The following is a 16,629-nucleotide window of genomic DNA, read 5'->3' as shown; positions in this document are numbered from 1 at the left end:
TAATTCTTTAGCTAATAAATTATTCAGAGGAGGAAAATGTAGAGCAAAGAATCAAAACAATTGTGTATATATAAATATCTTTGGATTATGATTTTTAAAAGAAGCATGAATATCTCATATCTTAGTAATTTACTGTTTTTCAAAGCCTTGGGTTGTTTCCCTATTCATCTAGAATATTTTCTTGTTTTAGTTCTTTCTTCCTCCCCTTGCACACTTGGTTTCTCCCTGTTCTGTTCATCCCCTTTCAGTTTTAGGCAAAACAAAAAAACCTAAGCAGAGTTGTCCTCCTCACCCCCAATACATTATTTCTGTTACATAGCTTCCCTGAGGAAAGATAAGTATATTAAAGACCTTTTAAAAAAAAAAATCCATCTGGTTCTTAGTGATCTGGGGAAAAGGTATGTGATAAAAATAATTTACAGAAGGCATTAAATCTAAAGCAGAGACAGTAACAAAAGCTTGAAATTAAGATCTGCAGAGATGGAAATGTATACTCTCATAGTGTGCCTGTCCTAAGTTCAGAAATGGCCACTACTAATTTTATTATAGCCTTCAACATAGTATAATTTTAGCATATACAGGTCTTCATGTCTTCTTGCATAAGGTCATGATTTCATAGATGGGAAAAAATTTAAGGCTCAGAGAAATTATGCTAGTCAGATATATCATAATTAAAGAATCACAATATATTATGCCACTGAGGAATCTCGGAATAATTTAAATCTAAATAGCTTTAAAAATGTTTTTATTGATTTCAGAGAGGAAGGAAGAGGGGAGAGAGAGAGCGAAACATCAATGATGAGAATCACTGATCAGCTGCCTTCTGTATGCCCCACACTGGGGATCGAGCCCACAACCCGCTCATGTGCCCTGACCGGGAATGGAACCTGTGATCTCTTGGTGCATGGGTTGACCCTCAACTGAGCCACGCTAGCCGGGACCTAAATACTTTTTAAAAAGTTTTTTGTTGCTACTTTTTTTGATAACTTAGGGCAGTGACTTTTAAATGTTTCTGAAATGTCTTTGGAGGCTTTACATGGACATGGGGATAGGCCAGTCTTTCCTATTTCAATTAGAATTTTGCACATTTTAAATATAGAAAATTTCCATGAAATTTTGTCTAAAGTCTCAAAAATAGAATTAAAATTTAGAGAACTGATATTGAGAAATAGTCAAGGACAGGGATAAAATTTTATCAGGCTTTTTGAAGTGATTGGATGGGAGTTAATTGTCAAAAAATTCTGACTGAGTTGATTTTATGGTGCCCCAGTAGGTTATGGGTTTTATCTGAAGTGCAATTTTTACTAATTGAAACTCCTTTATTGCTTCTCTAACTCTTTCTTTTAAGGCCTGGTCTAAAATCAGTTACTTGGGTGCATACAAACCTGAACTTTAAAACTACTGAAGTCTCTTTCGTAGTACATATGTAAAAGAGCCATGAAAGTATGGAGAAGCAGAATAAGTGATAAGAAGTAAACCTGCACAAAATTTTCTCAACCAGCCACTAGAATGTAAGTTTCATTATAAGGGCAGGGACATTGTTTTGTTCAGTGCTATATTCCCAGCATCTAGAAGTGTCCCCCAATTGTGTTGACTGAATAATTGATCCACCCAAAAGTAGAATGCTCAAATCTGTTTCAAAAAATAACTTTGAGTTTCAACAATTGATAAATTATTAGTGGGGAATGTGTTACCTTTTAACAGATAAGGAGCTGGAGAGTAGCTTTGTTTTATTGAGTTGCTTATAAAAATATGACAGCAGTAGTTTCATAAGCAGATGTAAAAAATTAGTCTGTAGATGTTTTAAACCAGCAGTCGTCTGTGGACCACTGGTGGTCCTTGAGGTCCGAAAGGTTGGCGACCACTGTTTTAAACTATCTCTTCCTCAGAAATAGTTTGTTTTGGGCTACTTTGGTTTCTCCCTCCCTCCCTCTCTCCCTCCTCACCTAAGGAAATGTTTATTGATTTTAGAGAGAGAGGAAGGAACAGAGAGAGACAGAGAGAGAGAGAGACAGACAGAGAGAAAGAGAAAGAAACATCATTGTGCAAGGGAAACATTGACAGGTTGCCTCTAGTACATGCAACCTAGGTATGTACCCTAACTGGGAACTGAACCCAGAACCTTTTGGTTTATGGGATAAAACTCCAACCAGCTGAGCCACGCTGACCAGGGCTACTTTGGTATTTTTTTAACAAGTATTTTTAGCATTGGCCCAGATAACTAACATGTTTGTTTGTTTTTATATTTATGTCATAGTCAATTTTTAGAGTTTCCCAATTTGCAAAATGCCAGTTAACACAGGTTTTATAAGATTTGGCTTTTGAAGTGTATTATGTTCTTATATTAAGCAATTTTGTTATTTTTATTTTATTCTTCTCAGTCCATTACAAAAATATTTATTTCTTTAACAAGCATTTTTAGAGACGGCATAAACCAAAATTACATCTGGACCCTAGTCGGTTTGGCTCAGTGGGTAGAGCATTGGACTGCGGACCAAAGGGTTCCAGGTTCAATTCTAGTCAAGGGCATGTGCCCGGGTTGTGGGCTCTGTCCCCAGTAGGGGGCATGCAGGAAGCAGCTGATCAGTGATTGTCTCATCACTGGTGTTTCTATCTCTCCCTTTCCCTTCCTCTCTGAAGTCAATAAAAAAACATATCTTTTAAAAAATCACATTTGATACCAAGAAAATCAGAGGCATATTAAAAGCTTCCCAGTGATGAATAATTAAAACTACTGTTAAACTTGAAAAGCCAAGTTTTGAATATAGTTTGGAGCATTGTTGGCAAATTGGTACATTAATGCCCTGAACTGTTCAGCCTGGGGGACATATGCTCTTGAGAAATAACCTTTTTTCTATCATTCTGAACATTCTTGCTAGCATTTGTGTGTTTTTCTTCCTTTTTAAAAATTTTCACAGAGGAAGGGAGAAGGAGGAAGGGGGAGAGAGACGGAGAGGGAAAGGGGGAGGGAGGGAGAGAGAAAGAGATTGAACCTGCAACCCAGGTGTACATGCTCTTTGGTGCACAGGCCTACGCTCTAACCACTGAACAATGCCATCCAGGGGTGGAAATATATATTTTTTAATGTGATGAGTTCTACCCTGATGTGCAGGTGGCAAGACCAAATGTCCTTGTACAATCTCTCTAGTTTGATGATTCTTACTTGTTAGGGGATCTTTTAAAAACATTTGGTGTTTTACTTTGACCTGTACAGAACAGAGCACGTTGAATTATATCATCCCATAGACTTTTTTAGGTCTGTCACATCAAAAATATCCTACCTAATAAAAGAGTAATATGCAAATTAACCATCACTCTGCTACACCCACAAGCCACGCCCACAAGCCAATCAGAGCGACTATGCAAATAAACCCAACCAAGATGGCTGCTGCCACAGAGAGCAGGAGGAAGGCTTGGGTTTCCCAGGCAATGGAGGAAGCCAAGCTTTCCGTCTGCCCTTGCCGGGCTAAGCCTCCATTCAAGGCTACAAAGTTTCAATTATAGAAGGTAAACAAATCCAAACAGAAATGGTGGTAGCCACGGAGCTAGAAAGAGCGGGAGGCTAGGGTTGCCCCCGGCAATGGAAGAAGCAAAGCTTTCTGCACACGTTGGGCGGCCCAGGCCTCTGCTTAAGGCTACAAAGTTTCAATTATAGAAGATACATAAGTCCCAAAAGAAATGGCTGCCGGCCACGGAGCGAGTAGGAGGCTTGGCTCCGCTCCAGGCTACAAAGTTTCAATTGTAGAAGGAAAATAAATTCCAGATACCAGGGCCTCCTCTTGGGTCGCCAGGGTTTGTGGCGGGCCTGCAAACCACCACAGGCCCCTTGCTCAGGCCGCCCCACGCCCCAAGGGAACACCCACTCTAATCCGGGACACCCTTCAGGGCAAACCAGCTGGCCCCCACCCCTGTACCAGGCCTCTATCCTATCTAATAAAAGAGTAATATGCAGATTGATCATCACTCCAACACACAATATGGCTGCCCCCATGTGGTCAAAGACCCTGCCCCCATGTGGACACAAGATGGCTACCACAAGATGGCCAGCAGGGGAGGGCAGTTGGGAGGCACCAGGCCTGCAAGGGAGGGCAGTTGAGAAGGGACCAGGCCTGCAAGGGAGGGCAGTTGGAGGTGATCAGCCCTGCAGGGGAGGGCAGTTAGGGGTGACCAAGCCAGCAGAGGAGGGAAGTTGGGGGCAAACAGGCTGGCAGGGGAGCAGTTAGACATCAATCAGGCTGGCATGGGAGTGGTTAGGGGGTGATCAGGCTGGCAGGGGAACAGTTAGACATCAATCAGGCTGGCATGGGAGTGGTTAGGGGTGATCAGGCTGGCAGGCAGAAGCGGTTAGGGGCAATCAGGAAGGCAGGCAGGCGAGCGGTTGGGAGCCAGCGGTCCTGGATTTTGAGAGGAATGTCTGACTCGGGCCTAAACGGGCAGTTGGACATCCCTCGAGAGGTCCCAGATTGGAGAGGGTGCAGGCTGGGCTGAGGGACACACACACACACACACACACCCTCCCCCCCCCCATGCACGAAATTCATGCACAGAGGGGGTTGTTCCTCAGCCCAGCCTGTACCCTCTCCAATCTGGGATCCCTCTCACAATCCAGGACTGCTGGCTCTCAACTGCTTGCCTGCCTGCCTTCCTGATTGCCCCTAACCGCTTCTGCCTGCCAGCCTGATCACCCCCTAACCACTCCGCTGCCAGCCTGTTTGCCTCCAACTTCCCTCCTCTGCCGGCCTGGTCACTCCTAACTGCCCTCTCCTGCAGGGTTGATTACCTGCAACTGTTCTCCCTTGCAGGCCTGGTCCCTCTCAACTGCCCTCCCTTGCAGGCCTGGTCCCTCTCAACTGCCCTCCCTTGCAGGCCTGGTCCTTCTCAACTGTCCTCCCTTGCAGGCCGGGTGCCTCCCAACTGCCCTCTCCTGCTGGCCATCTTGTGGTGGCCATCTTGTGTCCACATGGGGGCAGCTATATTGTGTGTTGCAGTGATGATCAATTTGCATATTACTCTTTTATTAGATAGGATAGAGGCCTGGTACAGGGGTGGGGGCCAGCTGGTTTGCTCTAAAGGGTGTCCCTGATCAGGGTGGGGTTCCCTTGGGGCGTGGGGCGGCCTGAGCAAGGGGCCTGTGGTGGTTTGCAGGCCAGCCATGCCCCCTGGCCACCCAAGCGGATGCCCTGGTATCTGGAATTTATTTTCCTTCTACAATTGAAACTTTGTAGCCTGGAGCGGAGCCAAGCCTGGGGCTCCCTCTGCGGCTGGCAGCCATTTCTGTTGGGGTTATAATTGAAACTTTATAGCCTTAAGCAGGTGGGCCCGGCCAGGGTGTGCAGAGAGCTTTGCTTCCCCTGTTGCCGGGAGCAACCCTGGCCTGCTCTCTCAAGCTCCATTCTGCCGCCATTTCTGTTTGAATTTGTTTACCTTCTATAATTGAAACTTTGTAGCTTGAGTGGAGGCTTAGGCCTGGCAAGGGCAGGCGGAAAGCTTGGCTTCCTCTGTTACCTAGGAAACCTTGCTCTCTGTGGCTGTAGCCATCTTGGTTGGGTTAATTTGCATACTCGCCCCTGATTGGCTGGTGGGCGTGGCTTGGGCGTAGCAAAGGTGCGGTCAATTTGCATATTACTATTTTATCAGGTAGGATATATATATATTTACTTGGTTAATGTAATTTGTAAATTTCCCTAATTTAGATAGTTTTTTTGTCCTTCCTTTTTTATGATACTAGTTTTAATAGTGTATAGGATAATGAAATTTAAGTAATACTGGAATTAAGAAGAGGAAGAAATAGAAAAGAGTGAGTGTGAGATGTCAGTTTAATGAGGGTTGGATGGAGAAAGTAAAAAGAATTCACAGTAAAAATTAATAAGAAATTGCTCTTCAAGAAGTGATTTATTTTTTCATCTCTGGGAGTGTTGCTGATTGGTGCTATCAGCATTCATTAATTTATTCACTCACTTAAGTACTTCTCCAGGACCTAATCTGTCCCATGTGTTATGCTGGGGATAAAAAGATGGACACAGGTTTCTGCTTTAGTGGTGGGAGCTTACATTCTCATATGAGACATACACAACCAAGTGTGAGAAAGTATAATGTGGTTTTAGTTATAACAGAAAAGCATAGCTGGGTAATTTAGATTGTTTGGGATAGTGGGCTAGTAGCTACTTTGGCAGGGTGGTTGGAGAAAACTTGATAAAATGATATTTAAAGAGATTTAAATGTGAAGAAAAGAAGTCATTCCTGAGTTGGAATGAACTTACCATATGTTGCTACCACACAAATTTTTTGAGGTTTAGTATTGTACATATATGATAAAAAATCTAAAACCCTTAGCCCAGTCTACCTCTCCTTTAATGAATAAATCATTTGGTCCTCTCTTTCAACCAGACTGGTGTATTCCTTATTATCTCAGTACTTTTCTTCCCCAGCATGTTTCTCATTTTGCCTACCCCTTTACCTCTTCCTGGAATACCTTTTCTCCTCTACAGATTTAAAACCTGCATGGTTTACTGCACAAAATTGCCTGAGCCTACAGCAGTGTAGCCCCTGAAATTCACCTACTGACAGCTCTGAGCAATTGGGGCCGGCGCCGGCAGCAGGTGCGAGTGGTGGCTTCTGTGCTGGCAGCAGGTGCAAGCGCCAGGCGGGACTGTGGTACATGGGAGCAAAGAATTTTCAGTAACCACTAGAGGCTTGCTCCGATGACAGTGACTGGTGCCCTGCCTTGGTCTGGCACCCTCGCTCACCTGCTCCACCCTCCCGCCGCGGCCTACGCCCGCCATGTTTCACACTCTGTCGCCTGCTGCTGATGTCCGCCATGTTCTGTGTGCGCCCCCTGGTGGTCAGTGCACATAGTGACGGGTTGTTTGGTTGGTCCGCCTTTTGGTCTATTTGCATATTAGTCTTTTATTATATAGGATCTTTGCATATCTAGGGTTTGAAATGCATGACAAAAAGTATTTCCTGCTATATTCTTTTTTTCCTCTATTTTGTTTCTTAGTTTACTTTGTTCAATAGATTCCACATATAAGTGAAATCATATAGTACTTGTCTTTCTCTGGCTTATTTCACTTAGCACAGTGGTCGGCAAACTCATTAGTCAACAGAGTGGCAAACCACGGCTCATGAATGACTTAGCATAATACTCTCTGAGTTGGTCTATCTATGCTGTTGCAAAGTAAGATTTCCTTTTTTTTTAATATGTTTTATTGATTTTTTACAGAGAGGAAGGGACAGGGATAGAAAGTCAGAAACATCGATGAGAGAGAAACATTGATCAGCTGCCTCTTGCACACCCCCTACTGGGGATGTGCCCGCAACCAAGGTACATGCCCTTGACCGGAATCGAACTCGGGACCCTTCAGTCCCCAGGCCGACATTCTATCCACTGAGCCAAACCGGCCAGGGCAAGATTTCCTTTTTTATAGCTGAGTAGTACTTCATTCCATAAACTTACCACCGTTCTTTTATCCGCTCATCTACTGATGGGTACTTGGGCTGCTTCTAAATCTTGGCTATTGTAAATAATGCTGCAGTGAACATAAGGGTGCATGTATTCTTTCCAATTAGTGTTTTGGGTTTCTTCGGATATAGTCCCAGAACTGAAATGGCTGGGTCATAAAGTAGTTCCATTTTTAATTATTTGAGGAAACTTTATACTGTTTTTCACAGTGGCTGTACCGACCTGCATTCTACCAACAGCGTGTGTGTTTTCCTGCTGTTTTAAAAAATATTAATAAAAAGCAGAAGAGTTTTATTTTAAGGCAATAGTGGCATAACAGACATATCCAGGTTCTGTTATTTCAAGGCTTTTCCTGTATTATACTAGGTTTTTTTTTTTTTTTTTTTTCTTGTTCTTGGACTGGGTTTTGAAGCAAGCATTGAACTTGGATGGAAAATAAATTTTATAAATATGAGGAAGGGAGAAAGTGAATTACTTGAGAAAAGAGGTGTTCAGGGAGATTAAGTGAATTTCTCAGAGTTAAAGTGATAATAAGAAATAAAGGTTCTTTTTCATCTGACTTATTTCACTTAGCATAATACTCTCAAGATCCATCCATGTTGTCTCAAATGGCAGTATTTTGTATTCATAGCTGAGTAGTATTTCATTGTATATATGTACCAATTTTTTTTTATTCAATAATCAGTTGAAGGACACTTAGGTTGTTTCCATGTCTTGGCCACTGTAAATAATGCTGCAGTAAACATAGGGATACATGTATGTTTACAAATAAATGTTTCCAAATTATTTAGATAGATACCCAAAGAGAGATTGCTGGGTCATTTGATCGCTCTCTTCTTAATTTTTTGAGGCATCTCTGTGTTTCCCATGGTGGCTGTACAAATTTACATTCCCACCAGCAGTCTATGAGGGGTCCTTTTTTCCCCCAGGTCCTATCACTTGTTATTTCTGATTGATATCTAGAGGCCCAGTGCATGGAATTCATGCACAGGTAAGGGTCCCTAGGCCTGGCCTGTGATCAGGGCCGATTGGGGTCTTCCTTCCCCCAGCTGCTGGCTGCTGGCTGGGGCCTTCATTCCCCTGGCTACCTTTGTGCCGTTCCCTGGTGATCAGCACACATTACAGCGAGCAGCTGAGCTCCTGAGGGGCCAATTTGCATATTAGCCTTTTATTGTATGGGATAACCATTCTAACAGGTGTTAGGTGGGGTCTCAGTGTGGTTTTGGTTTGTATTTTCCTTATAACTAGTTATGTTGAAGATCTTTTAATGTATCGGTTGGCCATCTCTATCTCCTCTTTGGAAAATTGTTCAAGTTCTTGGACCATTTTTTAATTGCATTGTTTGTTTGTTTTTTTGTTGAGTTCTTTATATATTTTGGATATTAGCTTCCTCTGGGAGGTATCACTTACAAATATCTTTTCCCATTCTGTTGGTTGCCTTTTTGTTTTATTGATGGTTTCTTTTTCTTTTTTAATATATTTTATTGAATTTTTACAGAGAGGAAGGGAGAGGGATAGAGAGCTAGAAACATTGATGAGAGAGAAACATCGATCAGCTGCCTCCTGCATGCCCCACACTGGGGATCGGGCATGTGCCCTGACTGGGAAATCGAACTGTGACCTCCGGGTTCATAGATTTGACGTTTAACCACTGAGCCGATGACTATTAATATGTCAATATTTTTTGCATTTGTTTTTGCTGTACAGTGGCAATGAAATCTTTGTATGTTTTTGTGTACAGTTGCAACTTTAGTTTAATGTCATTTTTACATTGAGAATATAAATTCATTGATACAGGAATTAGTCTCACACTATTTTATAATTCCCTTTAGGATTTAGCTTATAGAACCAAGCAAATGTACTAACATATCAAAGCAAGAATATTTGCAAATACTTAGAGCTGTTACTATGTCTGGTTTCTATCACCGGTATAATCATTGACATATACTGTCATTAGTTTACACTTGGCAGTACACTCTTTTTGTTGTTGTTGTTGAGTATAATTTTTCTGTTAACTCAATATTTTCTTCCAAAATTAAAGTATCTTTATTGGCTTTCTGATTGTAAGAATAATATATGCTCATTGCATTTAATTTAACAACTATTAAGAGGTTTAGACAAGCCAACCTTACAGCAATGTCTGTGTCTAAATTTACAAAAATGACATTTTATTGTCTTTCTTTGCCATGTTTTTTCCAGTTAGCATCAATAACACTTTTCTAATGGCTATATCATGTGTCATATGGCTATTCCTTAATTCAGTTAGTCAAACCGCTGTTGCTGGGATTTTAAAATGTTTTTAACTTTTTGGATCAAAAACACTATTGTTAAATCTTAGTGTTTATATGTACTTATTTTATTGTTTCCTCGAGTTCTTAGAAGTACAATTCCTTTATCAAATCATCAAGTTTATTTAATAATCATGGGTTGTGCAGAATCTGGTCTTTTATGTAGAATGGAAGAAGAAGAGACATAAACCATTGTTCTCAGGAAGCTTAGAGTCCATTTGGGGAGATAACATTCACTTTTGGAATTTTAAAAGAATATAATTAAAAAGCACTTAACAGCCTGGCTGACATGGCTCAGTGGTTGAGAGTCGACTTATGAATCAGGTCACCGTTCGATTCCTGGTCAGGGCACATGCCCTGGTTGCAGGTTTGATCCCCGGTGTGGGGTGTGCAAAAGGCAGTCTCATTGATGTTTTTGTCTCTTTCCCTCTCCCTTCCTTTCTGAAATCAATAAAAATAAATATATATATTTTTAAAAGCACTTAACAGAATCAACTTTGTTAAACAGTATAAAATGAATGCCATAAGGTTACGAGTTATCAGTACCAGGCATAGCTAGCTATTTGGTCAAGACTTCAGGAAATGGATTTAGGATGAGAAAGACAAAATACAATAGCATGGGCTATTGTAGCTCACCCGTAACCCCCAAATCTTTATTATAGCTAGGCCCTTTTAGGGCTTCAGCCCCAAAATCAATGGTGAGCCATGCTAGATTGTAAAGCTGCAGGTGCTCATGGCCCAGGAAAGTGAAAAGCCCAAGTAGTCTAATTCCTGGAGGAGAGGGGCACTTAGGAATAAGAGAGGAGTAGCTGGAAATGCTTAAGAAGGAAAGTATTACAAACAAAGGGATTTGCCCAATTAAAAGCTTTTTTCCCCCCCATTTACAGTCTAAGAGTTTGTCGATTAATTAAAATACCAAGAATAAACTTATAGAAAGAACTTAATTATTAAGTAAAGTAAGTTTAAGAATACAAAACTCTTCATGTGGCTTTTATCACAAATAAAGTCATTTTAAGTGAAAATAAGCATTTTGTTCAGTTTGAAGCTCACTTATTTCAGAAAAGAAGTAGCAGCAAACATCTGTACACTTAGTATTCAAAGCACTGTTGTACATCAGTGATGAAGTCAAGATTGATTTGGCATTGGAGAGGTCCAGTTAGTCATGCTGTGGTTCTATCATGGGTCCCTCCCAGGTGGCCTTTAAAAAAAATTATATCTGTATTTCAGAGAGGAAGGCAGAGGGAGAGAGAGAAACATCAGTGATGAGAGAGAATCATTGATTGGCTGTTTTCTGCATGCACCCTACTGGGGATGGAGCCCTCAGCCCAGGCATGTGCCCTGACTGGGAATTGAATTATGACCTCCTGGTTCACAAGTGACGCTCAACCAGTTGGGCCCTGCTGGCTTTTTAATTAGATGATTAGGGTCATGGAGAGCATTAACATAGGCGTACATTCCCTTCACTCACTTTCACGATGGCAGATAATTGTTGAATTTTATTTGGCTTGATTGTTTTTTATTGTAAACTAGAGGCCCGGTGCATGAAATTTTGTGCACTCAGGGTGGGGGGGTGAGGAGAGGAAGTGTTGGGTGTCCCTTAGCCCGGCCTGCGTCCTCTGGCAGTCCAGGAGCCCGGGGGGGATGTCCCACTGCTGTGGAGGCGGGAGAGGCTCCTGCCACTGCTGCTGAGCGGCGCTTTCCCTGTGGGAGCACACTGACCACCAGGGGGCAGCTCCTGCATTGAGCTTCTGCCCCCTGATGGTCAGTGCACGTCATAGCGACTGGTCATTCTGCCGTCGGGCTGAAATTGGCTCTGCAACATCCTCTGAGGGGTCCCAGATTGTGAGAGGGTGCAGGCCAGGTCAAGGGATCCCACCAGTGCACAATGGGGGCCGGAGAGGGATGCAGGAGGTTGGCCAGCTGGGGAGGGATAGCAGGAGGGCTCCAGGGAGTGTCCGGCCCATCTTTCTCAGTCCCAATTGGCCGGACCCCAGCAGCAAGCTAACCTGGTGGGAGCATCTGCTCCCCTGATGGTCAGTGTATGTTATAGCGACTAGTCAACTGGTTGACTGACTGCCCCCTGGTGGTTAGTGCACATCATAGCGAGTGGTTGATTGGCCTTAGCATAGCATTAGCATATTATGCTTTGGTTGAATGGCTGACCTGACACTTAGCATATTAGGCTTTTATTATATAGGATACTCCTGATGTGCATGGCACAGTGCCACAGTAGATGCTTAGTCATGATGGTATGGACAGGGGGAAATAAACGATTAGTATCTAGAATTTTGAAAATCTGCCTTGCTCTTTTGTCCTGTTAGTTCCATAAAATAAGCACGGGCTATTGTAATCCTCCCCAACCCCCCAAATCTTTATTATAGCTAGGCCCTTCTATGGCTTTGGCTCCAGAATCTACTATGTTGAGCCAGGTTAGACTGTAAAGTTGCAGGTGCTCATGGCCCAGGAAAGTGAAAAGCCGAGGAGCTAGAAACACTTAAGAAGGAAAGTAGTACAAGCAAAGGAGATAACCCAAGATGAGAGGACCTTCCAAAGCTCAGATCAGTTTTGTCCTGGGGTGCATCCTGACCACTCTTGATTGTTAAGCCCAGGGCCCCCTGCGCCAAATGTTCTTTTCTGCCCTCTTTTCCCAGATTGGTTCATTCAACAAATATTAAGTATTCCTCCATACCAGGCTTGGGCCTTTCTTCAGAAGCTTTCATCAGTATTGTTTTAAAGGTCCCTGGGTCCAGGTTAAGAATCACTGCACTGGATCAAAAGCATTTCCAACGGTGACCGCTTAAGATTTTATGAAATAAGTATAGCCCTGAGCAACTATAGCTGTGGAAATACATACAAATGCAAAGGAAGTTGTTGGAGTGATTAATGTTAAGGTATTAAGAAACCAGTTGGCCCTTGTAGCCAAGAGGGTAACAACATTCTTTGGCCATTAACTTCTTTCATTCCTGTCTTATTTTCCTGCATTTTAAAAAGAGTATTAAACTTTTTTCAACAGCCTTTTCTCCATAAATGTTGCTTAATAAGCAGCCTTAAATTTCCATACATCTACAGAAAGTTTCAGTTGCTATTTACTGTTACTGGAAAACTCCTTGGTTTGTTATAGCCCATAGAATAATGAATGAGATCCTGGAAATGAGGCCTGGAAAAACACCACATCCTCAGCAACACAGTGATACTTTAGAGCCATTATTGTAATGACTTTTTTAATTTGGTGAATATTCCTTATAATTTCCCAAAGGATAGCTTTGAGGACATTGTTTACTTAGTTTTTCACATTTGTTCCTTCAAATAATTAAGAACAGATAATATAGTTCTACAAAGAAACTTTTTTTATATAGTCATAAAAATCTCAAAGAGTTGGAAGAATAAGCTACCTGATGGTTGAATTCTTTCCTCAATATCCTAGAAATATGGTTTTCTAAACTGTATTTGAATCTCTCATCTGGTAGCTCAGTAAGTCCTGAGAAGCTTAAATGTTTTCTTACATTGAGAGAGTTAAAATATGACTTTGTAGAGTCCTTTGGGGCGATAATAAAATCCGTTTCTATTTCATACTGAAAAGTTCTTAACATCATGATTCTTCTCCAGCTAATTCTTCCTTTTTTAAATATATCTTCATTGATTTTAGAGAGGAAGGGGGAAGAGAGATAGAAACATGATGAGAGAGAGAGAGAATCATTGATCCGCCGCCCCCTGCAAGCCCCCTACTGGGGATCGAGCCCGCAACCCGAGCATGTGCCCTTGGCCAGAATTGAACCCGGGATCCTTCAGTCGAAGGCTGATGCTCTATCCACTGAGCCAAACCGGCTAGGGCCAGCTAATTATTTATTTACTTTTGTTTTTTGGAATGGCTTGGTTTTGAGACGTTTTGTTGGTTTATTTATATCTCTTTTGAAATGTGTTAGCACACAAAATGTGTCTTTTGGAGGAGAGAGGGTTTGCTTTTAAAGCCAGCCTTTAGTAAGATTTGTCACGTTGTTTGGACTATACCCTATAAGTTAATTTATCTCAGCGATGCCACACTATAACCCTTACTTTTGAGAAGTTTTTTAATTTGTCTAATTTTCTGCTTATACCTAGTTATTTGTAAATGTGTCTTAAACATAGCTAGCTATAGGATTTCATATTGTTTTTATTTTATTATTATTTAAAAATATATATATATATTTAAAAATATATATATATATTTTTAATATATTTTATTGATTTTTTACAGAGAGGAAGAGAGAGGGATAGAGAGTTAGAAACATCGATGAGAGAGAAACATCTATCAGCTGCCTCTTGCACACCCCCTAACTAGGGATGTGCCCGCAACCAAGGTACATGCTCTTGACCGGAATCGAACCTGGGACCCTTGAGTCCGCAGGCCGACGCTCTATCCACTGAGCCAAACCGGTTTCGGCTAAAATATATTTTATTGATTTTTTACAGAGAGGAAGGGAGAGGGAGAGAGAGTTAGAAACATCGATGAGAGGGAAACATCCATCAGCTGCCTCCTGCACACTTCCCACTTGGTGCCTGCAACCAAGGTACATGCCCTTGACAGGAATCGAACCTGGGACCCTTCAGCCTGCAGGCTGACACTCTATCCACCGAGCCAAACCGGGCAGGGCTCATATTGTTTTTAAATTTTATCTGGTCAATCAGTGTTTGTGAATCTTAATACAGTGAATTCACTGTCTTTTTTAACGTGACATAATATAGAAAATTGATATTCTTTGTTATAAACATATCCATGTTGTTGCTAGGAGCTTTTCCCCCCCAGCGTTGTTCAGATTCAGACAGGCTTTTCCTTGTCAGTCTGTTCTTAAGTACAAAAATGATTACTGTTCTCACTTATTGGTAGATAGAATTGATATCTTTTTTTTTTGTTGTTGGCGCCAAGTTTAATACTTGTTTATGAAATTTTGTAATTTGAAAGTCCATAAACAAAGAAGCATATGTATGACTTAACGTATATTCTATGGAGTACTATGGTTATTAATGAATTTTTGAAAAAATGTTTTTTCTGTTTAATGTGTTTCTTTTTTTTTCCTTCTTAGAGAATGGATCTTGGAGAATGTCTGAAAGTCCATGACTTGGCTTTAAGAGCGGATTATGAAATTGCATCCAAAGAACAAGATTTTTTCTTTGAGCTTGATGTATGTGATTTTATTTTAATGAGTTACATCATCTGTCACAGTATAACATTTTGAATATGGATTTTTCACTTAATAGGGAAAGGCTCTTAGCAAATTATCTTCTTTGTGGTTATATGAAGGGTAGTACTAAAATGAAGTGAGATCATGTACTACTTCCTGACTAACAGTTTTAGAAAATATAAGATGAAACTGGATATTTTAAGAAAATATGTAAAGTAATATAATTTATATACAGGATGTCTCAAAAAAATGTGTATGCACACAGCTGATAGCTCAGTTTTGAAAATGAAATGTTTATTGTTTTTTTTTTTTGCTTTTGTTAATATATTTTTATTGATTTCAGAGAGAAAGGGAGAGGGAGAGAGAAACATCAATGATGAGAGAGAATCATTGATTGGCTGCCTCCCTGCAGGTCCCACATTGGGGATCAAGCCTGTAACCCAGGCATGCACCCCGAACGGGAATCAAACCGTGACCTCCTGGTTCATAGGTTGACTCTCAACTACTGAGCCACACCGGCCGGGCTGTTTGTTTATTAATTTTGTTGTTGTTGTTAATCCTCACCCGAGGAAATTTTTCCATTGATTTTTACTGGGGATTGAGCCTTTATCAGAATCATACCTGGGACTCTTTCAGTCCATGGGTTGATGCTCCAATCACTGAGCCAAGCCAGCTAGGACAAAAATTAAGTGTATTTTAATAAACCCTGCCTTTACTATTATTCAAAGTGTGTATAAACATTTTTTTAGCACACCCTATATTCTTCTGAAAATTAAGCATATTTTTCTCAATAAAGTAGTAATAATTAAGGAAGGTATCAATTTAAACAAATATAAACCGATTTCTAGTGCATGTAAGGCTTTTTAATAATCTACTGGATTTTTATATTCATCATATTTATTATTTTTTAAAATTGTTATTGATTTCAGAGAGGAAAGGAGAGGGAGCGGGAGACAGATACATCAGTGGTAAGAGAGAATCATTGATTGGCTGCCTCTTGCATTCCCCACACTGGGGATTGAGCCTGCAATCCAGGCATGTTCCCTGACCAGAATCAAACCAGGACCTCCTGTTCATAGGTCAGTGCTCAACCACTGAGCCATGCTGGCTGAGCAATATTCGTATTTTTGTACCTGTAAATATACACTTAGAGAGGGAGAGTATTAAGGACAATGTTGTTTTTTTTGTTTGTTTGTTTTTAATATATTTTATTGATTTTTTACAGAGAGGAAGGGAGAGGGATAGAGAGTTAGAAACATTGAAGAGAGAGAAACATCGATCAGCTGCCTCCTGCATACCCCCTACTGGGGATGTACCTGCAACCAAGATAAATGCCCTTGACCAGAATCGAACCTGGGACCCTTGAGTCTGCAGGCCGACGCTCTATCCACTGAGCCAAACCAGCTAGGGCCAATGTTGTTTTTTAATGTAAAACAAGGATTATTACAGGAGATACCATTTAGAAATCTGAATGGCTCAAAATCTGACTATACTGTGTGTGTATGTTCTTTAAATATTTTTTCTTTTTTAAAAATATGGAACACTTAATGAATTTGCGTGTCATCCTTGAACCAGGAGTCATGCTAATCACTGTATGGTTCCAGTTTTAGTATATGTGAGCACTTTTTTAAAACAAACATGAGAATTGTATTAAAATAGGGAAACTTTTTTTATATTTACATAAAATATACCAATCAGCATTACATAAAAAATACTGATA

General features: G+C 41.0%; 1 protein-coding gene and 1 pseudogene across 8 annotated transcripts in view; one reads left to right on the top strand and one right to left on the bottom strand.

The window, feature by feature from the left end:
* Window positions 1-16,629, top strand: part of LUC7L2 (LUC7 like 2, pre-mRNA splicing factor) — a 64,363-nt gene that overhangs the window by 20,584 nt on the left and 27,150 nt on the right. For 7 of the 8 annotated variants that reach the window (XM_054726436.1, XM_054726437.1, XM_054726438.1 and 4 more), the window contains exon 3: window positions 14,811-14,909. In XM_054726436.1, coding sequence (XP_054582411.1) covers window positions 14,811-14,909 — 99 coding nt within the window. Of the gene's footprint in view, window positions 1-1,487; window positions 1,512-14,810; window positions 14,910-16,629 lie in introns of those variants that run through there. The other variant, XM_028159013.2, reaches the window with a different exon arrangement.
* On the bottom strand, window positions 16,439-16,532 carry LOC114234805 (U6 spliceosomal RNA; annotated as a pseudogene).

Source organism: Eptesicus fuscus, chromosome 14 (assembly GCF_027574615.1).
Source record: "Eptesicus fuscus isolate TK198812 chromosome 14, DD_ASM_mEF_20220401, whole genome shotgun sequence".
NCBI lineage: Eukaryota > Metazoa > Chordata > Mammalia > Chiroptera > Vespertilionidae > Eptesicus > Eptesicus fuscus.
The sequence above is the reverse complement of the archived record's forward strand: the minus strand, read 5'-3'. Positions and strand labels throughout refer to the sequence as shown.